General features: G+C 44.2%; 2 protein-coding genes across 2 annotated transcripts; both read left to right on the forward strand.

The window, feature by feature from the left end:
• Positions 1 to 584: 584 nt before the first annotated feature.
• LOC308314643 (putative polypeptide N-acetylgalactosaminyltransferase 8) lies at positions 585 to 20,045 on the forward strand (the record flags this gene model as incomplete). Its single annotated transcript, XM_080762275.1, has 13 exons — positions 585 to 765; positions 3,589 to 3,937; positions 5,336 to 5,502; positions 6,081 to 6,264; positions 8,140 to 8,337; positions 8,558 to 8,672; positions 9,217 to 9,402; positions 10,293 to 10,430; positions 10,530 to 10,634; positions 10,734 to 10,838; positions 13,178 to 13,273; positions 17,472 to 17,645; positions 19,911 to 20,045. 13 exons carry the CDS (start codon positions 585 to 587, stop codon positions 20,043 to 20,045), a joined length of 2,133 nt encoding a protein of 710 aa, XP_080618401.1.
• A 2,898-nt stretch (positions 20,046 to 22,943) lies between these two features.
• Positions 22,944 to 23,684, forward strand: LOC308314645 (dnaJ homolog subfamily B member 8-like; the record flags this gene model as incomplete). The annotated part of the gene is made up of 1 exon (XM_080762277.1): positions 22,944 to 23,684. The coding sequence occupies one exon, from the start codon at positions 22,944 to 22,946 to the stop codon at positions 23,682 to 23,684; it is 741 nt and encodes a 246-aa protein (XP_080618403.1).
• Between the last annotated feature and the right edge of the window lie 1,276 nt (positions 23,685 to 24,960).

Consider the following 24,960-nt stretch of genomic DNA (forward strand, 5'->3'; position numbering starts at 1 on the left):
GGTTTGGTGTACTTTGAACCTTTAACAATCTCTATATCTTGAGTCCAGAAGCGTTCAGCGAGACACGACATTCGCCCTCAAAGTAGCCCTTGGTCGTGGCAATGAGTAGATCACAAACTGGGTGGTTTGGTCCTGGCTTTGGATAACTAAAGACATGCGGTAAGTTGGATACTGGGAGCTGATGGTGGGTGTGGTGTGTTGCAAACTGGGAGCTGATGGTGGGTGTGGTTCAATCCATCTCCCAGGTATCTAGGCACAGGCATTGAAACACAAACGCCCTCACTGCTTAGCTGGTGCCTATCCTGTTACTGACTGTCCTACTTTCTTGTATGGCAATAACAATTTAATATAATAGCCTATATAATTATATAATAATAGTTATATAATAACCTGTTGCCCATGTAGTTCTTTTTGGAGCTAATTTGTGCTTGTTTTTCCTTGTTTTGACTTTTAGTACCTACTTTACTATGGGCTGTGATATCCTTGATTAGATAAGGCTTAGTTTGTTGAAAAGTTGAAAAGTCGCCTCATCTTCCCCGACGTGCATAGTGAAGGACAGAGTTAATATTTCCTGAGCAGCAACCATGAAGACGTGCTCCCTGCGAAAAATTGGAATTATCTCTGGATCTGTTTTGCTGTTGATCATCGTTTACATGCAAGGCGGCATGAGACCGGACCGCCAGGCTCTTGGAGGAGGAGGGCCCGTGGACCAAGAGCTTCTGGGGAGAAAACTGGAGCAGATTGAACAGAAGCTAAATGAAGTGGGTGAGTGAATATCTCTGCAGCGTTTGATGACACGGACCTTGCACAATGCACAGTGGTGTTTTTCTTCCAAAATAACATTTTCAATAACGTTCCGAATTGCATTAAAATGTTATAAAGGAAATAGGACTTCACATACTGTATGATCTGAGTTCAACTGATTTACTGTATAAAGGATACACTTGGTTCAATTTACAATTTACAATTTAGGCATTTAGCAGATGCTCTTAATCCAGAGCGACTTACATTAAGCAAGAACAAAAGCATGGGAATACATCACATAAAAACATTCATCATGAAACATGCGTAAGCTAAGAAAGTAACAGTGGAATATCTATATAATGAAATTTATACGTATAAACTTTACATATATACTACTATGCTATACATATGTACTATGGCGTGCTATGACTATATACAATGCAATTCTAGTGCTGTCTACATAACATGTTCAGGAGTATGTAAACTTTTACTAAATGCTGGGGTTGAGTACTGTACTGTACTGTACTGTACTGTACCGTACCAGTGTTTTTGTCGACTAAAACCAAGACGAAAAATGTTCGACTACCTTTTTCCACTGACGAAAACTGAGCTATGATGACTAAAACTAAGACTAAATATACTGACAATTTTGTCGACAAATAAAAACTAGACTAAAATGTTAGGAAGGGACTATAGTGGACAAGAGATCCCGTATAAGTCACTCATTTTACACTTGGTTGCATGCTGAAAATAGCAGATCTACAAGCTCACAGCGGCCAGCTTCAAGGCCTGCCAAAATATGATATGATATAGTACTTTATTGTCAGTTCACACTGAAATTTGTCTTGCGACACAGCAGCCAAGTATGCAGAACATATACAAAACACAAAGAACAAGACAATTTACATACATAAAGACATGAGCAATATCCACCGCTTAGATTATCCTGTGGCTACTACATCTCCTGATTAAGCCTCAAGGTCGACTGGTGGACAAAGGACCTCTTTAGTCTGACCTTATTAACCTATATTCTCTATACAACACATGCTTATATAATAATATATTTTAAGTCGACTAAAATCACATTCCAGGTGACTAAAATGTGACTAAAACTAATAGTCTGGGAACCAATGGGTGATTTTTGGCTGAACGTGGTTTCATCAGATAAAGTTTTTTTGTCAACTGATTCTTGTAGCTTTGGGTCACCTCTTAAAGGTCTTTTATACAAGACCGTCCCATCTAAAGTGAAGATGGTGGCAACAACGGCCAAATCCATTCAAATGATACACTCCAAAGTGTATAATATTAATAATAATAATAATAATCTTTAATAAGGATATTTGTCTTCACTATCTGTTCAACGCCCACATCAAAAACAACACGGAGCACATACTGTAACACCAAGACGATACCAAAACAAAAGCAGAACATGAGGTCCCCACTGTGTACAGAACCATCCTGTCGGCGGGGCAGTTTGTTTTATTACACATAACAGGAATATATGTTCCGGTTTGTGTAATAAACGTTGCAGCATTAAACAATAAACTTTGTTTGAACATGCATAATGGAAGAGAGACAGCAGGGAGTTGTAGAAAGACACAAAGTCCAATAAATGGACTTTGTGATGATGAGATGATGAGATGAGATATACTTTATTGTCCCACGAGGGGAAATGTGTCTTGGGCAAAAGTCCATTAGTACATCAACGCTTTTTAAAACAGACGGACAAATACACAAAAGACAATACACAGTAGTAGCAGCAAAGTACAAGTCACAAGAGTATCACAAGAGAAGTGCAAATTGCAATAAGAGAAGGTATATAATATAAAAAAGTGCTAGAGTATTCACAGTTTATATAGTATCACAATCACAGTAAAGTGCAATAAATAACTGATGAAGGTCAGAAGTCCCTTCCCCACTAAGAACTATGAACTATGTGGCGGTTGTTTAGTAGAACTATTGAAGTGGGAAGAAAATAAAGTTGGTGCAACCCCCCCCCCCTCACCGCCCATCCCTTTCCCCCTCACTGTATAAGTTTATTTTCCCTTTTGATGATGAATTCCTGTTCTGTTCTTTAACTATATAGAAGTGTCTATTTGTAGCCTACGTCTCTTAAGTGTTTTGATGAATTGAACAAGGTGGACCCTCATGTAAACAAGTGTAATGCTTTATTGGGTCGTCCACTCACAGTTGACAGTCTTTGTATTGAGTTTGTGCTTGAAATGTACTGTAATTCTACAAACTGTTAATACATATTTCAATCAATTAATCAAATGCTATACTTGGACCTCACCGTCCTTGGCTTGATGAAAACATTATGAAACATTATGAAACTTACTTAATCTTACTTATTAGAATATACAAACATGAGAATTATCATTCATGTCACTTTTATGAATGAATGAATGGTTTCTACACATTGAAGCTGTTTTAACAATAAGTACCAACAGGGGGCAGTGCTGGCTAAAGGGAGAGAGACTGTGTGTGTGTTGTTGGCAGCACATTTTAGTCATAGTCTCTAGTTTTCACTTAGTCTTAGTCACATTTTAGTCACCTGGAATGTGTTTAGTGTTAGTTTAGTTTTAGTCGACTAAATGTCATAAGATTAGTCGACTAAAATGTGTTTTGGTGGGCCTTGATGCTGTCGTAATGACTGATTTTACACCGTGTTTGCGTCATGCATACTGGATCTCTTGGCCACTAGTCCCTTCCTAACATTTTAGTCTAGTTTTTATTTGTTGACGAAATTGTCAGTATATTTAGTCTTAAGTTTTACTCATCACAGAGTATATACTCTAAGGTGCGCACACTTGCAGTTTAAATATTTTCTTTCTGTCTTCAAAGTAAGGTTCATGCAGGAGTCATCCAATCAGAAGGCATCCTCCTCAGATGTCCACAGTAAGCCTCCAGTTGTTATGGAAAAGCAGCCGGCTGCGCAAAACAAGGAGGAGAAACCAGAACCGGTGGTGAACAAGGAGGAGAAACCAGAACCGGTGGTGAACAAGGAGGAGAAGCCAAAACCAGTGGTAACCAAACTGTTCCCCGACTCCTATCTGTTCACATCGTGGGGCGACGGCCTATCGGAGGCCGACCAGAGAGAGGCTCAGGATCTGTACATTAAATATGGATACAACGTGTTCCTCAGTGACCGGCTTCCTCTGGACCGCCTGCTGCCCGACACCAGACCCAAGAGGTAAACAAATCAACCTAAGGAAAGGAAAGGTACTATGTTTATACCCAGGGTAACTGGACTAAGCATCAGATACTTGTTTACAGCCAGGCCCTGCTTATTTCATAGAACATTTCAAGTATTTTGTTTTTATTCAAAAGTTTTTCTTTCTTTTTTTTACACCAAATAATAATTTTGAACAATCAAACAACAGTAAAACATACGAATCAATGAAAACAAAAAACAGAAGAAACAAAAAACATACAGTACATAAAAAAGAAGAAAAAAAATTAAGAGAAAAACAGCTTGACATAACTACTATAGTACAGCATTTTCCAAGTTGAGTTAGGCAGGAGAAGAGCTGGAGACATGACTCACAATACACTTCAGTTATATAAAAGCATTTCTTTCAGACACAACAACCACTACACGACACTTTTACTGCCCCAACAACCTCTACACATATATTGAAACACCCAAATACAAATATCACAGAAGTCCATCCAAGTATGAAATCGTCCATTTTTAATTGTAACCTTGCGGTCATTTCTTCCATTATATAAACCTGCTTCAGTCTCTGCTTCCATTGGGTTATAGTAGGTGGCTTTATTTCCTTCCAATTTACTGTTATCATTTTCTTAGCAATCAGTAAGTAACTCCATGCACGCACCTCCTCTGGTATAATACATTTCAAGTATTTTAAAAGCTAATTCTCCAGTAGGTGATATTTGACCAGGAGCATCTATCTATGGCGACTGTGACTCAGGAGGTAGAGCAGGTCGTCCAATGATCCACGGTTCGAATCCCGGCTCCTCCTGTCTACATGTCGAAGTGTCCTTGAGCAAGAAGACACTGAACCCCAAATTGCTCCCGATGTGCTGGTTGGTGCCTTGCATGGCTTCCGCCGCAATCCGTGTATGAATGTATGGGTGATTGTAATGCACAATTTATGTAAAGCTCCTTGGATAAAGGCGCTATATAAATGCACCATTTACCATCTATCTATACTCTGACTCCAGTACTGGGGTTGAGTACGTCATTGTCCACCACTACTTTTAGCGTACTGCTGATGAGCTGACATGTGGGTGTGTCTCAACACTATGTCCATATCTCTCATCATCCAGATGTCTGCAGAAGGTCTACCCCACAGAGCTGTGGGTGTGTCTCACCACTATGTCCATGTCTCTCCTCATCCAGATGTCTGCAGAAGGTCTACCCCACAGAGCTGTGGGTGTGTCTCACCACTATGTCCATCTGTCTCTCCTCATCCAGATGTCTGCAGAAGGTCTACCCCACAGAGCTGTGGGTGTGTCTCACCGCTATGTCCATCTGTCTCTCCTCATCCAGATGTCTGCAGAAGGTCTACCCCACAGAGCTGTGGGTGTGTCTCACCACTATGTCCATGTCTCTCTCCTCATCCAGATGTCTGCAGAAGGTCTACCCCACAGAGCTGCCGAGCGTGGCAGTGGTGTTGATCTACCTGAACGAGGCTCTGTCCATCATCAAGAGAGCCATCCGCTCTGTCATCAACCGCACCCCCAAACACCTGCTGAAGGAGATCATACTGGTGGACGACCACAGCACCAACGGTAAGAACGGACCAGCCTGTGTGTGTGTGTGTGTGTGTGTGTGTGTGTGTGTATATATATAATATATATTCTGTCAGATTTTGAACTCAAATCTAATTGCTTCTGGTTATTCCTGGAACAACATATTTTCAGATGTGGGTCGGTGGCCAATTACCGTATATATTTTTGGGGGTCATTGACATGAAAATGTTTGAGAACCACTGACCTATAGAAACATGGGGTTTTTCAGGAAACTGTCATGATTTAGAAGACATTTGTAGAATCGACCTCCGGTCTAAATGGATTAAATTGAACACTCAGTGTGTCGTTATGAATGGGTGAATGTGAAGTAGACTACAATGTAAAGCGCTTTACACTTACTGTATAAAATGCAGTCCATTTTCCAATTACTGTCCATATTATCCTTCCCGTTAGTTTAGAAATGCTCACAGTTTATCTGCACCCCTGACTATATAGAATATATATATATACTCTATATATACTGTATAGAAACCATCTAGCTCCATAAATAAACCGTTAGTTCCAGTGAGTGTACAGTGTAGGCCTACTGTAGATTTCACTTATTATTACGTTTCCAGATGACCTCGGAGAACCGTTAGAAAACTACATCACGCTGGTGAACACGGAGCGGCCGGGCCTGGTCCAGAGAGTGAGACACGAGCAGCAACGGGGCCTGGCCCAGGCCCGCATCTCGGGCTGGGAGCGGGCCGTGGCTGACGTGGTGGTCATCCTGGACGCCCACATCGAAGCCACGGAGGGATGGTGAGTAGTCACTTTTAATAATAATTCATGAAATACAGAACTGTATGTTCCTTGGGTATAAGGAGAGTTGGGCCGTTGAATTATGGTACAAACCAAAACTAAGAACATATCGTCTTATTAAAAATAATTATGGCCCCGATCCTTATGTTACACAAAATATATCCAAAAGTCAGAGATCTTTTTGTGCACAGCTGCATTCTGGGACCTTACCATTAGCTTTAGAAACGGGTAGATTCATTGGTACTCCTGAGGAGGACAGAGTCTGTCTAGTGTGTGATTTAAAAGAAATTGAAAATGAAATTCATCTTTTGTTTTACTGCCCATTATATGAAGAATTAAGACATTATTTTGTAAAATGACAACCATCTGTGCTGACTTTTTCTGGTTGGAGGACTATGAAAAACTGGAATTTTGTTTTAGGAAAGGTACTTTTGCTTTGGCAGACTTTTTATGCAGGGCGTGGGAAGTAAGGCAGAATGTTTTGTTTGTGTAAAAAAAAAGAAAAAAAAGAAAAGGGAATATCAACAAAACATATCTGTTTATTGTACACAATGCAATATTGAATGTAATGATATGGTGTGTCCTGTAAGCCCATGTGGGCTGGGCGCCTTTGGTGCATGACACAAAAATAAAGAAATCTATCTATCTATCTAAACCCATTTAGGCCTGAAATTTAAAAAAAAAAGTCTTCTAAATCCTGACAGTTTTCTTGAAATACCTCATGTTTCTGTATCAGTGGTGTTCAATATTTCATTGTCAAGGACCCAAAGAATTATATGTAATTGGCCACCATCTGAAAATATGAAAGTATTTTCCATCTGAAAATACGTTGTTCCAGGGACTTCCCTAGAAGCAAAGATTTGAATTAAAAACGTTCGCTCTGAAAGAATATATATTCAAAGATTTCTGCCACCATTTTCACGAATTTTCAAAAATAGCAGACCTACAAGCTATGAGCTTGTAGATCTGCTATTTGTTTAATAGCTAAATTATAACATAATGTTTAATAACACCAAAAGGTGTCCGAAAGCAAGGCTGAAACCATCGATTATTTTCGTAATGACTATTCATTCTTTTGATTCCCTTTTTCGATTCATAAGTTCTGTACTTGTGAATGTTCCAAACAGTTGAGTGGACTTAAGGCTCATACATAGTCTGGATTTTCGGTGGTGAGGTGACCACCAAACTACAACATGACGTCACTGAGGTGACCACCGAACTACAACATGACGTCACTGAGGTGACCACCGAACTACAACATGACGTCACTGAGCCGCGGTGAAGAGCAAACCACCGCCACCGCTCCAGCCCTCTGTTTTTACTCACCACCGCTCAACGTTATTTCAGCTCCGGTGGTCAGCTCACCACCGGAGGTAACAAGACTACTCGCCCCGTTTCTGTTTTCCTCCCAGAATTTTCCCCAGTGAGGGGCTGGACAGCAGACGGCTGGACTTTGAATTTCTCTAACTATAAACTTTCATGAGAGCAGACAGCCTAAGTACACATATAATTTAAGTCTGTTATTTATAATTTTAAGTCTGTTCGCGGAAGTTGTTGTAGGATAATGTGGGGATTATCTGACGAGGTACCATTTGAGTGGGCAAAACCTTACATATACTAAATAATACTAAATTGTTTATAGGGTCAATATAAGTAAAATAATATAGCCTTTCCACAGGAGTATCTTTTTATATTTTTCCAAAAAGAATACAAACAGCCAATAGCATATTACAAAGTTATCCCCCTCACTGGTGGAAAAACGGGCAAGCACCGGGGTGAGTAGTCCAGTATTCCCACCGGAGCGGTGGTCACCTCACCACCGTAAACCCAGACTATGAACAGGCCTTCATTGTATTTCTGTTGTGGTGGTTTCAGGGCAGAACCTCTGCTGGCCCGGATCCAAGCCGACAGAACGGTGGTGGTCTCTCCCGTGTTCGATAAGGTCCACTTCACGGACCTCCACGTGGAAGCTTACGGTCCGAACGCTCACGGTTTTGATTGGGCCTTGTGGTGCATCTACGAGCACTTCCGGCCAGAGTGGTCCAAGCTCAACGACCAATCACAGCCCGGGAAGTATGTGGCATTTATAACGTTTAAATCCTCACCCGAGTAATGAATGAGCCATTGTCATTGGCTCACTCCAGGTGACTAAAATGTGACTAAAACTAAATGTAAATTTGCTGGCCAAAAACAACACTGCCCCATACCCATACACCATCCTATGTACCTGATTTAGATGTTCCCAAGGCACAGTATGATTCTCAGGTCTCTACGTGTTCATCCTTGTGTCCAGGAGCCCCTCGGTCATGGGCATCTTTGCAGCCGACCGGGTCTTTCTGGGAGAGATCGGGGGTCTGGACGGTGGAATGATGGTGTACGGGGGAGAGAACGTGGAACTGGGGATCCGTGTGAGTATAATGAGCTCAGCACACACACACACACACACACACACACACTCTGAGTATAATGAGCTCAGCCGTTCAGTAATAATACATACAGTGATGCAATTCATTTGTACACTCTCGGAGTTAAATTAGCATTGATTTTACAATATAAATTGGGGGTCCCAGAGATGAGAAATGCCATTAAATGGGGGTCCGTAATTGGACACTCAGGCATGAAGGAAGCATGAGTTCAAGTCCGTTGCTCTCCCCTTGTCCCCCATATATGGGGACTAGGTTGGTGGAGGGTGTGTAGAGCCCAGGATCACATTAGATGATTGACACAGGGGTGAAAAATGGGTTACAAAATCGTGGGATAAAAAATAAAATAATAATAATAATGGGGGTCTGTAGCCTAATGCATGTCAAACTGGGGGTCTTTGAAATTAAACGGGTTGAAAATCACTGCTAGAGCCATAAAAATCTTCTCTTATTGGGCTCCCTGGCATATCTCTGACATGGAAAAGGTTTGGGAACCAGTGTCCTCAGTGATCTGTGTGTTCCCGGCCAGGTGTGGACGTGTGGAGGCAGCGTAGAGGTGGTTCCGTGCTCCAAGGTGGCCCACATCGAGAGGGGCCACAAGCCCTACGCACTGGACCTGAGCCCCTCCATGAAGAGGAACGCCCTGAGAGTGGCAGAGATCTGGATGGACGAGTACAAAAACAACGTGAAGATTGCCTGGAACCTTCCTCTGAAGGTGAGTCTATTTCTGCTTGATTGTTGTCTGTGTAGACAATACATTCATCCAATATTCCACATTCGCCAGAATTGTGCCTCTCAGTCCCGGCAGAGTATAGTCCCGGAGTGGTTCCAACGGATTGTGTGGCCCTGGTCTTTCCTTAGTGGGTCTGATCGAGGGTAGCTACTGGGACGTAAGTCGAGACTTGATCGGGACTTACTCATAATAACATACAAAGCATTACACGGACTGGCTCCACTCTACATCTCTGAATTACTGCATGCTAAACCTAACACACGTTCACTCAGGTCCTCCGATAAAGGCCTTCTGTCTATTCCGACAACTAGACTCAAAACCAAGGGTGACCGACCGCGCATTTGAAGTGGTCGCCCCCCACTTTGTGGAATGCCCTGCCCCCTTGAGCTGAAGAATGCAGAGTCTGTCGACGGTTTTAAGAGATTGTTAAAAACGTATTTATTTCGTCAGAACTTTATTTTATGATATATTTTTACTTGATTTATTTGCATCTCAATGTTTTACCTTCTATTGTTTGTTTCATGCCCTTGTTTTAACATGATTGTTTTACCTTGTTGTACAGCACTTTGTAACATTGTTTCGAAAGGTTCTCTATAAAAAAGTTTTACTTACTTACCCCGGCTGGGTCACCCGAGTGAGGGGTATGACGTTCTGCACTGCACTGCACTGCAGTCTGCTTCAAACAACTTTGACTGTCAACCAATAATCTGTGTGAGACATTTCAAACGTTCCTTCACAGAGATACTGAGATTCCACAGTTTACAGCAGTCGAACGTACTTGCGCGCTCTGCTTGCGCTCGATGCACTCGACAGAGTGCATTTCTAGTTAATTATTCATTAAAAGAAGTCCTGCATTGTCTTCTAAACAACAGGACGATAAGATAGACATTGGAGACGTGTCGGAGAGGAAGAAGCTGAGAGAGAAGCTGAAATGTAAACCGTTCAAGTGGTACCTGGAGAACGTCTACTCCAGTCTGGATCCAATGGATGGTATCCTGGCCTATGGGACGGTAAGTGGTACCTGGAGAACGTCTACTCTAGTCTGGATCCAATGGATGGTATCCTGGCATATGGGACGGTAAGTGGTACCTGGAGAACGTCTACTCCAGTCTGGATCCAATGGATGGTATCCTGGCCTATGGGACGGTAAGTGGTACCTGGAGAACGTCTACTCCAGTCTGGATCCAATGGATGGTATCCTGGCCTATGGGACGGTAAGTGGTACCTGGAGAACGTCTACTCTAGTCTGGATCCAATGGATGGTATCCTGGCATATGGGACGGTAAGTGGTACCTGGAGAACGTCTACTCCAGTCTGGATCCAATGGATGGTATCCTGGCATATGGGACGGTAAGTGGTACCTGGAGAACGTCTACTCCAGTCTGGATCCAATGGATGGTATCCTGGCCTATGGGACGGTAAGGTTCATTTGTCGTTAACCCATTCTGACCTGAGATCAGATTCATACGAGGTTTCCACTAGACACACACTGGTCTGATTAACCCATTCTGACCTGAGATCAGATTCTAAAAATGTCAGTCGATTTTTCAAAAATAGCAGATCTACAAGCTCATAGCGCGCCACCGAGTGGCGCGCTATGAGCTTGTAGTTCTGCTATTTTTGAATAGCTAAAGCATAACATGATGCTAACACCAAAACGGGTTCCCGTTCAGAATGGGTTAACCCATTTCCACCGAGACCGATTCTACAAAAATGTCTTCTAAATCATGACAGTTTTCTGAAAAACCCTGTGTTTCTGTATCGGTGGTTCTCAAACTATTTCATGCCAAGGACCCCTAGAATTATATGTATTTGGCCGCCGACCCCCATCTGAGAATATGTTGTTCCAGGGACCTCCCCAAAAGCAAAGATTTGAGTAAAAAATAGCATTCCTACAAGCTCGTATATGAGCTTGTAGATCTGCTATTTTCCAATAGCTAAAGTATAACATAATTATGCTTAAAGGGACACTTCACCCTTTTTGCAAAAAAATATATGTTAATGACGTTTAGAAACTTTAGATCACTTTCCTGGGGGTCTTTGTGTGTGCAATATGTGGTTTTAGATATTTTAGATTGTAGCAGTGAGCCTGTTGTCTCTGATGTCATGGACACTGGTCTCACTACCTTCCTGGACTACATGTTGTCTCAGTAAGACAGCTCTCCCCCCTATCCACAAGGAGGAGCAGTGCACCAAATAATTATGGGAATTGTAGTCCAGGAAGGTAGTGAGACCAGTGTCCATGACATCAGAGACAACAGGCTCACTGCTACAATCTAAAATATCTAAAACCACATATTACACACATAAAGACCCCCAGGAAAGTGATCTAAAGCTTCTAAACGTCATTAACATATATTTTTTTGCAAAAAGGGTGAAGTGTCCCTTTAAAACACCAAAAGGGGTTCCCGCCTCAACATTGGTTAACCAATAATAACCACACGCATTTCCTAATCATTATACTTAGGTGACCGGGTGGATTGCACCTGGTCTCTGTACTAGTCCCCCTACCGGTTTAGATATCTTGGACAACAAAACAAATAGCCACATGCACAAGTTCACAGCGCGTGGTGTCTCAAGTGCGCAGCGCGTTGTGAGTTTGCAGATCTGCTCTTTGCACTTAACCCATTCGGACCTGAGATCAGATTCATACGATGTTTCCACTGGACACACACTGGTCTGATGAACCCATTCTGACCTGAGATCAGATTCTAAAAATGTCAGTCGCTCTTCGATTTTTCAAAAATAGCAATAACATGTTGCTGACACCAAAATGGGTTCCCGTTCAGAATGGGTTAAAGGACCACTTCACCACTTTTCAACCTATCTTCATATAATAGGTCCTCACTAATAATCATGATAAAATGGCAAAAATAAAAGTCTACTCAGTCTGTGTCTCATAGGAGGGCTGTGGGCAGTTTAGAAAACGTCCTCCAGTGACATCATCGTTAGGCAGATTTTTCTTTAAACAAGATTTCTTTACAAAAATGTTTAGATTTTCATTGTTGTGAGAACGATGGCTTCCATTTTCGCATTGCAACTTCTCAGGACTAGAATGCCTGCAGTTTCTATTAGCTTGGATTCCCCATCGATGATGTCACTCCTCCTAAGAGGCACAGAAAAATTGTGCCATTTTTTTATCATGATTATTAGTGAGGACCTATTATAATTATATGAAGATAGGTTGAAAAGTGGTGAAGTGGTCCTTTAAAGAATGAAGTGAGGGGTGCCCTTATGACCGTACAACACATATGACCGTAAATTCTCCATTCATTGTCGATGGCGTTTAATGTTTGCGTTAGGACAAAAATCACTCATTATGTGCACATGCAGTTTGAGCAACTCCAAAGCAAACTCCACAACACTTCATTCACCTGCCATAGTGTCGGTGCTTAACCCATTCTGACCTGAGATCAGATTCATACGAGGTTTCCACTGGACACACACTGGTCTGATTATAACCCATTCTGACCTGAGATCAGATTATAAAAATGTCAGTCGTTCTTCGATTTTTCACAAAATAGCAGACCTACAAGCTCGTAGCGCGCCACTCGGTGGCGCGCTATGAGCTTGTAGATCTGCTATTTTTCAATAGCTAAAGCATAACATAATGCTGACACCAACATGGGTTCCCATTCAGAATGGGTTAATTAGAAGAAGGCATTTGTAGAATCGCCCTCTCCGGTCTGTAATGGGTTAACGTTATAAGTCTATGTTAATTAACCTTGACGTGGTACTGACCTTTGACCTGTTACAGCTGCACAACAGCCTCCTCACGACCCACTGCATCGACCAGGGAGCCGTTCCGGGAAACATCCCCATCCTCTATGGCTGCCATGCATTCATGTACCAGGTAACGTACGTGTGTGTGTGTGTGTGTGTGTGTGTGTGTGTGTGTGTGTGTGTGTGTGTGTGTGTGGACACATTATCTCCCAACAGGGCCCCTGGGCCGGTAATTTTTGCAGGGCCCCCATGCGCGCGACATTTTCGTGTTTTTATCATATTTTTTTTACCTACATTTTACAAAATCAATAGCCATTGAAGGGCCCCAGATGCCCTTTTCAGGGCCTCAAACCCAGTACCTCACGGTACAATTTCCCCCGAAGGGCCACTGAGAGCCAAGGGCCCAATGGCTAGTGTGTGTGTGTGTGTTATAGCACTTACCCCACCCCCTTAGATAGCAATTCTGTAGACTTGGATAGCATTTGATACAGACTTATAGCATGTTATGTAGACAACATAAGTGCATTGTATGTAGTCATAGCACGTCATAGTACATATGTGTAGTACTAGAATTTCGCCCCCCTTCGGGGGGCTCAATCCTAGTGTCGTTGCAGCGCAATATGGGAAGAAGGAAATTGCGGGAATTGACTCCAATTCATGTTTCAGCTGTGGTTTTAAACTCAGTAGTGTGCCCTGCACACAGCGCACACTCTCAATTGCAGCTGGAGGGCGACGCGACACACACACACACACACACACACACACACACACACACACACACACACAGCGATGTGTGGATAAATCACTGAGATTTGGGAAATGTGTTCAGAAGTACAACGATTAAGCACGCACAGGCAAATGTCAGAAGCATCTGTTTCGGTTTCCAAACAGGAAGTTGTAAATGTGCTTATTAGACGGAGGCAGCGTGATGCTGGCATCTATTGTGATGCCAGCATCACCACATTTCACATAGAAATATAAGCACCCATTTACTCGCTTAGCGGAGACTGTGGGGTGGTAGAGGACATCTCCCCGGACGCGTGGGTATGTCCAGATAGTTGCCTCGCGGAGGCCTCTTTGTCCAGTGTCCATTCTGGGTCTGGAAACGGCACTTTTTTGAGTGTTGACCCCAATAGAAGGTCTGCTGCTCTGAATTTTACACCTCTCCCGCTTAGCGGAGACTGTGGGGTGGTAGAGGACATCTCCCCGGACGCGTGGGTATGTCCAGATAGTTGCCTCGCGGAGCCGTCTTTTGTCCAGTGTCCAGTCTGGGTCCGGAAACGGTAATTTCTTTTGCATTGACCCCAGTAGAAGCTCTGCTGCTCTGAATTTTACACCTCTCTCGCTTAGCGGAGACTGTGGGGTGGTAGAGGACATCTCCCCGGACGCGTGGGTATGTCCAGATAGTTGCCTCGCGGAGGCCTCTTTGTCCAGTGTCCATTCTGGGTCTGGAAACGGCACTTTTTTGAGTGTTGACCCCAATAGAAGGTCTGCTGCTCTGAATTTTACACCTCTCCCGCTTAGTGGAGACTGTGGGGTGGTAGAGGACATCTCCCCGGACGCGTGGGTATGTCCAGATAGTTGCCTCGCGGAGGCCTCTTTGTCCAGTGTCCATTCTGGGTCCGGAAACGGTACATTTTTTTGCATTGACCCCAGTAGAAGCTCTGCTGCTGTGAATTTTACACCTCTCCCGCTTAGCGGAGACTGTGGGGTGGTAGAGGACATCTTCCCAAACGCGTGGGTATGTCCAGATAGTTGCCTGGCGGAGCCGTCTTTTGTCCAGTGTCCACTTTATAAAGTCCATGCACTCCAGTGAATAGCATTTATCCATTTAGATAACTTTTTTATGTTATTTAATTACTTATTTTTACACAGAAACATAATGTGTGTCTTTACAATAACTGTAATGTAATAATAATACTAATAATGTAATGTAAAAATTATTTAATTAACGAATTAAATAACCTTATTTTATTCTGAAAGCAACCGGATGTCTTAAATCTGCTAGCTCTCAGACCGGAAGTTCTAAATTTGCTCATGAGACGGAGCCTTAGACGGAGCCAACTCGCAGGCAGTGCGAGAGGCTGGTTACAGGAATCTATAGGTCACCCGTTTTGGTGTGACACACACGGCTTCCACATTTAGCTTGATACTGGGTGAAAGTGTCCTTCCAAAAATTCTTATTTCGCTCGAAATTCTTATTCACAATGACATCGAGTTGAGGTGTTTGTGTTTTAGGGTAATTGTTGCATAAGCGCTATTTCGCACTATTTCTCCCTCCCCTCCCCTGTGTCTGAAGCAGCTAGCATGGAAGCTATATGGATTATGGAAGCTTTCCCTCCGATTGCACACAGCCATGCCGTTATCCACGCGTCCATCCGATTGCTTTTAATGTAAATGTCCCATCCACTGAGCAAAAGCGATATAAGCGCCTTATTCATTCATTCGATTCATTTGGGTGTGGGGCTGTGCAGTGCTGTGGGCAGCCTTTCTGACGGAGGCTCGGAGCTGCTGCTGCTGACGCTGTTCGAGTCGCATGGAGCAGTATAGAGTAGGCGTGGCGCAGCATTAGAAGGGCGCAGCAAATGCACGACATTGAGGGGTAGAAACCATCCCGGTCGCGTGGTTCATCTAACGCGTGTGTCACTGTGAAGGACTGGCCCCATTAAGTGAACGTAGTTGGCGTGTGTGTGTGTGTGTGTGTGTGTGTGTGTGTGTGTGTGTGTGTGTGTGTGTGTGTGTGTGTGTGTGTGTGTGTGTGTGTGTGTGTGTGTGTGTGTGTGTGTGTGTGTGTGTGTGTGTGTGTGTGTGTGTGTGTGTGTGTGTGTGTGTGTGTGTGTGTGTGTGTGTGTGTGTGTGTGTGTGTGTGTGTGTGTGTGTGTGTGTGTGTGTGTGTGTGTGTGTGTGTGTGCGTGCGCAGGCGTGTGTAGTCGGCGGTGGGCTGGCAGGCGGAATTAGCAAAAGCTATACGTGTAATGTAAATATTGCGGGCCAATCCAAGTAGTGACAATGAACAATGTTGATTTAACTAAGGGATTCGCTGAGTGTTTTATTTTGTAAATACAGGGATTTAGAAGGGATAAGCACTAATTTCTCCCCTTCCTTCTTTCTGTTATCCTGCGAGGGCCCTAAAAAGCAAGATGGCTGATTGTGAGACTGAAAAGGAGTGTGGGGGCGGGGCTGGTGGGCCTATGCGAACACAGAGCAGTGTTGCCAGGTTTGCGAATTGTAAGCGAGTTGTAGTGTGTGTAAGTAGCCTGGTTAAAAGGCCTTGTTTCTGCCCGTGTTGGGGCAACAGCATAATGTCCACAGTTTCTGTCCACCGCTTTTGGCACGTGACCAACTTAAGCCTTGTTAAATTAGATAGATGCATAGCTTAGTTTCATTATAGATATATTCCACTGTTACTTTCTTAGCTTACGCATGTTTCATGATAAATGCTTTTATGTGATGTATTCCCATGCTTTTTTTGTTCTTGCTTAATGTAAGTCGCTCTGGATTAAGAGCGTCTGCTAATTGCCTAAATTGTAAATTGTGTGTGTGTGTGTGTGTGTGTGTGTGTGTGTGTGTGTGTGCGCACACGCCAAACGGAAAAGCCTTATTTGATTGCAGTGAATTACTTTAAACAACGTTAAATTCACTTTGCCATTCACTTTATGCATACCCCCTATTCTTCCATTGAAACATTGAGCCATAGACATTCAGATAGACGTAGGTATAGTCTACTCTACAGCAGGGGGGTGCCCACACCTTTTTGACGTTAGAGCTATACTTTCAAAATGAGACCAGCTCAACAAAATCTACCCACCAAAATAATTATATTATTATACCATTGCTGAAAATATAGTTTAAATATTTACCTGAGGGGGCTTTGGAATATAGCGGAGCTGGAGTTACATAGAAGACAAACGCACGTGGAATCATGAAATGGAGTGGGAAAAAATGGACTATAGTGTAGGGTTTTTTGTATTTAATCTGTAATGCTTTACCGACATTTTTGTGCACAACACTTGAAAACAAAATATTGCGTATAGTCAATTTGAACTGACAGGTACTTTTTGATGTCAATCAAAGTCACCAAGTGGCAGATGCCCAAAAATAGTTTTTTTCTTTTTTTAATTTAAATATTCTTTAGGGTCATGTGATCTACTGGTAGATCGCGATCTACCTTTTGGGCACCCCTGGTAGACAGTATAAATTTGGTCTCATTTGGGGAGATACGGGTTCGAATCCCGGTTAGGACATCATGAGAGTTACAGATTATTACCTCCAAGTATTATTACGTTGAGCGTGTGTGTATAGCCTAATTTCTCATCCTTGTCACTCAGCACTGTCTCTACAAGACGGAGGGTGACATCATCGTGGGAGGACTTCGATCGCACAAGTACAACAGTAACGCCAACCGCTGTCTGGTGGATCCGGGCAGCGGGACCGCTCCCACCCTGCAGCCCTGTGACCTGGCCAGGCAGAAGGAACTACACGTGTACTGGGACTTTAAACAGGTGAGGCCCTCAGGGGGGCTTTTAGGAGTTATAATAATAATAATAAAGCTTTATTTGTATAGCACCTTTTAACCCATTCTGACCTGAGATCAGATTCATACGAGGTTTCCACTGGACACACACTGGTCTGATTATAACCCATTCTGACCTGAGATCAGATTCTAAAAATGTCAGTCGTTCTTCGATTTTTCAAAAATAGCAGACCTACAAGCTCGCTATGAGCTTGTAGATCTGCTATTTTCAATAGCTAAAGCATAACATGATGCTGACACCAACATGGGTTCCCGGTCAGAATGGGTTAACAGAGCGACATAGCAAGGAGGCACACAATAGAATGAAATACATTGTCAATAATACACAAAATCACAACAATAACAGAAGAACTCAATAAAAAAAATCACAAATCACATGGGTAGGGGGTTGAACGCAGCTTTGTAAAAGTGAGTTTTATAAGGAGTGATTTAAAACGCGGCACAGACTCGGCTAGCCTGATCTCTAGGGGGCGGGGCATTCCAGAGAGTCGGTGCACGGATAGCGAATGCCCGGTCGCCTACAGTTTTTTTGCAGCCTGATTGTTTTTAAAAGAAGGGCCGTGGCGGATGAACGTAGGTCACGGCCTGGCTCGTAGGGGACGAGTAGGTCAGATATGTAGGAAGGAGCGAGTTCGGATCTAGCTTTTAACCCATTCTGACCTGAAATCAGATTCATACGAGGTTTCCACTGGACACACACTGGTCTGATTAACCCATTCTGACCTGAGATCAGATTCTAAAAATGTCAGTCATTCTTCGATTTTTCAAAAATAGCAGACCTACAAGCTCGTAGCGCGCCACTCGGTGGCGCGCTATGAGCTTGTAGATCTGCTATTTTTCAATAGCTAAAGCATAACATGATGCTAACACCAAAATGGGTTCCCGTTCAGAAGGTGAATAAAAGTATTTTGAAATTGATTCTGTATGAGACAGGCAGCCAGGTAACTCTCCAAAGATCAGAGAGAGAGGTATAGGTACCCTCACAAAAAAACATGCAGTTATCCTGGTCTCTAAACTGGCCCCCCCCCTGGCCAGCCGGGGCGCCTGATGGAGGGGATAGGAACTGGTTGGAATAACGTGTTCCTTCCATGTGCTGCGTCCGGCCGGGTAAACTCCCCCCCTGTCAGGTGAAAAGAAGCAGCTTGGACTCCTCATGCATAGAAGGAAGCATGAGGTCAGTCCGCTGCCCCCCCAGGTTGGCAGAGGAAGTGTAGCGCCCAGCATTACATTAGATAATTGACACTGGGTGAAATAAATGGGTTGCAAAATTGTGGGATAAAAATTATATATATAATTTATAAACTTTACAATTTAGGCATTTATCAGATGCTCTTAATCCAGAGCGACTTAATATTAAGCAAGAACAAAAAGCATGGCAATACATCACTTAGATAAAAAGTAGTTATCATGAAACATGCGTAAGCTAAGAACGTAACAGTGGAATATCTATATAATTAAACTATACATATAAACTATACATATATACTATACATATGTACTATATGAAGTGCTATGACTCTATATAAAATGCAGTTCTAGTGCTGTCTACATAACATGCTATAAGTCTGTATCAAATGCTATCCAAGTCTACAAAAAGTGCTATCTAAAGTGGCCTAGGGTAAGTGCTACGGGCCATGACGGAGTCTGAAAAGGTGGGTTTTCAGACTGCGGCGGACGATTGGGAGTGAGTCTGCAGTTCTGACTGCAACGGGAAGTGCATTCCATATAGTTTTAGAGCCAGAAGGGAGAAGAGTTTGGGACGTGTGTGGAGCGAATTCTGAGCCTTATTTAACTTTGAGCTTTTGACCTTTTCTAAATATATTTCATTTCATTTCATATTTATTTATTTCATTTCAGTTATGGTTTTACATGATTATATTCATTTTACATATTTTTCTTTTTTACATATTCCAAATCTGAAAAGAAAAGGAGCAGGAAGAAGATAAATCTTATTTATACCTGCCCCTATCAAAATAAAATAAATAAAACAACAACCCTAACCCTCACCCTAAAAAAAGAGAACAAGACGAAATAACATAGAGCTCAACAAGATAACAAACAAAAACATATATAAATATATGTCAAGTCACTCAAGTGTGTCTATTTGAAATTCTCAAAATGTATATATTTAGTTTATTTTTGCGATTGCAGTATAACTTTGCGTATTACACACCCACATTCTGATTCAATAACCGTTGACAATAAAACCTGTTTCTGGTCCATGATGTTGCAGGGTCACCAGATCAGGAACCGGGCCACCGGGCGGTGTCTGGAGATCGCCCAGGGACAGAACTCCTGGTACGAGCTGGTCATTCTACCCTGCAGCGGACAGCACTGGAGCATTGACAATGTCATCACAGACTTTTAGCACGCAGCATTGGAGCCATGGAGGTTTGACACAACTCAACATCAAACAGTAGTTGCGAATGCACTGAGCACTTACTATGAGACCTAGCAGATCATGTCTGTCTGTCTGTGTGTGTGTCTGTGTGTGTGTGTGTGTGTGTCTGTCTGTCTGTCTGTCTGTCTGTCTGTCTGTCTGTCTGTCTGTCTGTCCCGCTATCCAAATATGGAGTGTGTTGCATCAGCAATCACTCAGCTCCATATATGGGCACAAAAGGGGCCAGGTCCACTCAGCTCCATATATGGGCACAAAAGGGGCCAGGTCCACTCAGCTCCATATATGGGCACAAAAGGGGCCAGGTCCACATATACAGTAACAGCGGGACAGACACACAGACAGACAGACAGACAGACAGATATGATCTGCAGGGTCTCAGCTGCGTTCGCTTCCCGCGTTGGCGCGTCTTACTGGTAATATTGTGCAGGCGCCTGCTTTTTGTAACTGCCAACGTTTGAACAGAGAGATTGGCTTAGAGTAGTTTATAGGGCTTAGAGTAGTTGGATTAGAATTCAGTTGTAACTTTTATTTCATGTTGGGTAAGTTGGTGTTTACTTAAAGTTAGGTTAGCGTTGCCGTTTTTTGATTGTATATCGGTTTGAGCCAGGTACTTTTCTATTGTGTAAATAGTATTGAAGATCATGTCTTTATTTTAACCATCATGTATTTGAGAATGATCATGTCTTTGTAAAATCATGCAAACCTATAGCATGTCTGAGAGGTCATTCTGACTGTATTTCTTTAGATTTTGAAGTTTATTATCTTTGCCCATGATTTTGGGGCATAAATAATATATTAGAAGCTTGATTGAATTGATCAATGTTTTTTTATTTTCATTTTTTTCAAAAGGGCACATTGCTGTCCAGAGGGCTGTCCCTAGTGTCTATCTGTGCACGCCATTGGTGGTCATGTTGACATATTCTGTGAAACAGCACCACCCTGTGGTACCTCCCAGGTTTTATTATCTTCATGTTTGCCTTGTGCTTGCAATTAGATACATCATCTGTGCTGCCTGCAGTCATGGTCAGATGTCTTCAGCTCCAGTGTATCTGCTGTCTGTGTGTTCTCTTGGGCTAAAAGCAATGTCTGTGAGTGATTTCATTTGGTTTTTGTGTTAGCAGGTTGTTTTGTGTTGTTTGCATTTGTACAGACATATTTTACAATCAACTTAAGTGATTTGTACTCTGTAGATTAGCTCTGTTTGTTTGACACATGCTTTCTGTACTGTAACAGTAATTTGGAAATGTTTGTATTTTTGTTGTTACAGTTTCACAAATTTGACCAGTAAAACTTCATAAAGACAACGTACGCCTTCTCTGTGGAGTTTGTTGGGAGATGTTTAGCTGGTGGTGAGTAGCTGGCATCGTCAGATAGTGAGGCCTACACAGGGTGGTGGGATATAGCTAGAATCCTCAGCTAGTGAGGCCTACACAGGGTGGTGGGATATAGCTAGCATCCTCAGCTAGTGAGGCCTACACAGGCTGGTGGGATATAGCTAGCATCCTCAGCTAGTGAGGCCTACACAGGGTGGTGGGATATAGCTAGCATCCTCAGCTATAGTGAGGCCTACACAGGGTGGTGGGATATAGCTAGCATCCTCAGCTAGTGAGGCCTACACAGGCTGGTGGGATATAGCTAGCATCCTCAGCTATAGTGAGGCCTACACAGGGTGGTGGGATATAGCTAGCATCCTCAGCTATAGTGAGGCCTACACAGGGTGGTGGGATATAGCTAGCATCCTCAGCTATAGTGAGGCCTACACAGGCTGGTGGGATATAGCTAGCATCCTCAGCTAGTGAGGCCTACACAGGCTGGTGGGATATAGCTAGCATCCTCAGCTATAGTGAGGCCTACACAGGCTGGTGGGATATAGCTAGCATCCTCAGCTAGTGAGGCCTACACAGGGTGGTGGGATATAGCTAGCATCCTCAGCTAGTGAGGCCTACACAGGGTGGTGGGATATATAGCTAGCATCCTCAGCTAGTGAGGCCTACACAGGGTGGTGGGATATAGCTAGCATCCTCAGCTAGTGAGGCCTACACAGGGTGGTGGGATATATAGCTAGCATCCTCAGCTACGTTAACACATTGCGGGTGTCATTGGGGACAATTTTAACATAGGATTAGGTTTCCGACCTCACGTGATTGGTTGGTAACAAGCCTACTCGCCCCGTTTCTGTTTTCCTCCCAGGGTGGGAGAGGCTGGACAGCAGACGGCTGGACTTTGAATTTCTCTAACTATAAACTTTCATGACAGCAGAACAGCCTAAGTAAGTACAAATATAATGTATGAAAAGCTACTACAGTGAAGTCTGTTCACAGAAGTTGTTGTAGGATAATGTGGGGATTATCTGACGAGGTACCATTTGAGGGGGCAAAACCTTACATATACTAAATAATATATAATAATACATTAAATTGTTTATAGGTTCAATATAAGTCAAATAATATAGCCTTTCCACAGCAGTATCTTTTTATATTTTTCCAAAAAGAATACAAACAGCCAATAGCATATTACAAAGTTATCCCCCTCACTGGGGAAAATTCTGGGAGGACAAACTGGCAAGCACCGGGGCGAGTTGTCCAGTATTCGATTGGTTGAGGGGGTATGACGACATGCCTCCCCGGCTCGACGGTACTTAAACTGTGCACTGGGTGTCATTTATCTTCAAGATTATCGAATTGAACGAAGTCGTGAACTGTGTGCAGTGTCAGAGACTGTCACGAAAGACGGGACAAACGCGGGGCACTGCTACGAAAAGAACTTGAACCCATAGGTTTAAACTCCGACCTATACTTATACCCATCCATCCCAAAAGGTGTATATATTTATACAAACACTGTTGTGAGGAGAGAGCGGGCCGAAATGGTGGTGAATCACTATGACATCCTGGGCGTTTCCAGAATGGCCTCTCACGAAGACATCAAGAAAGCCTACCGGAAGCTGGCACTGAAATGGCACCCGGACAAGAACCCCGACCACCAGGACGACGCGGAGAAGAGGTTCAAAGAAGTGGCCGAGGCCTACGAAGTGCTGTCCGATAAGGGCAAGCGGGAGGCGTACGACCACGGCAGCGGCGGAGCGAGACCCAGAGGCCTGTCTAGCGCCGACGTCTCCTCCTCCTCCTCCTCCTTCTCGCAGTTCCCCGATTTCAACTACCACCACCCGTTCCGCAATCCACTCGACGTGTTCAGGGACTTTTTCTGCGGGCAGGATCCGTTCAACGACTTCACGCGTTCGAAGCTGAACCATTTCCCCGACTTCGACTCCGACCAGCCGGGCTTCTCTCAGTTCGGCTACAGTCGAGTCCACTCCGTTTTCCCCGCGGTGAGAAAACAAGGGGGGATGGGGATGGGCATGGGCACGACGGGCTACTTTAAGTCCATCAAAGTGTCTCACCAGCTCAACAACGGCAGGCGCACCACCACCACGAACATCAACGAGAACGGGCAGCAGAGGACGGAGGTGGAGGAGGACGGGGAGCTGAAGAAGGTCCTCATCAACGGTGTGGAGGACGAGATGGCCCTGGCGCTGGAGCTGAGCAGACGGGAGCAACAACGCCTCCCCCGCCTCCCCCTCCACAAACCCTCCAGAGGCCCTCACTGAGGTCCTACGACCTCCCAGAGGCCCTCACTGAGGTCCTACGACCTCCCAGAGGCCCTCACTGAGGTCTGACAGGTCCTACAACCTCCCAGAGGGCCCTCACTGAGGTCCTACAACCTCCCAGAGGCCCTCACTGAGGTCCTACAACCTCCCAGAGGCCCCTCACTGAGGTCCTACAACCTCCCAGAGGCCCCTCACTGAGGTCCTACAACCTCCCAGAGGCCCTCACTGAGGTCCTACAACCTCCCAGAGGCCCCTCACTGAGGTCCTACAACCTCCCAGAGGCCCTCACTGAGGTCCTACAACCTCCCAGAGGGCCCTCACTGAGGTCCTACAACCTCCCAGAGGGCCCTCACTGAGGTCCTACAACCTCACTGAGGTCCTACAACCTCACTGAGGTCCTACAACCTCCCAGAGGCCCTCACTGAGGTCCTATAACCTCCCAGAGGCCCCTCACTGAGGTCCTACAACCTCCCAGAGGCCCCTCACTGAGGTCCTACAACCTCCCAGAGGCCCCTCACTGAGGTCCTACAACCTCCCAGAGGCCCCTCACTGAGGTCTGACAGGTCATACAACCTCCCAGAGGCCCTCACTAAGGTCCTACAACCTCCCAGAGGCCCCTCACTGAGGTCCTACAACCTCCCAGAGGCCCCTCACTGAGGTCCTACAACCTCCCAGAGGCCCTCACCGAGGTCCTACAACCTCCCAGAGGCCCCTCACTGAGGTCCTACAACCTCCCAGAGGCCCCTCACTGAGGTCCTACAACCTCCCAGAGGCCCCTCACTGAGGTCTGACAGGTCCTACAACCTCCCAGAGGCCCTCACTGAGGTCCTACAACCTCCCAGAGGCCCCTCACTGAGGTCCTACAACCTCCCAGAGGCCCCTCACTGAGGTCCTACAACCTCCCAGAGGCCCCTCACTGAGGTCTGTCAGGTCCTACAACCTCCCAGAGGCCCTCACGGAGGTCTGACAGGTCCCACAAACCTGACCAGTCCAGAAACCATCTGTAGGCCCTGAGGGTCACACAGGCTCCTGAGAGTAAAGGTCACACTCTGATCCGTGATCCATTAGTCCCTCCTGTTCTCCCGGGCTTCTCTACCTGCTGAAAGATAAGACTGCTTTATTTGAAAATAAACATGAATGTCAGAATATAGGATGTGAAGTTATGTGTGTGAGATGACTACTGGAAAGAAGACAGTGTGGCACTTAGTATTTTGAATCTCCTAGAAAGTAATAGTTCAAATTCATCTGCATTAAATGCATTTTTATTTCTTTTTTT

Source organism: Protomyctophum bolini (assembly GCF_963924005.1).
Source record: "Protomyctophum bolini genome assembly, chromosome: 4".
Lineage (NCBI taxonomy): Eukaryota > Metazoa > Chordata > Actinopteri > Myctophiformes > Myctophidae > Protomyctophum > Protomyctophum bolini.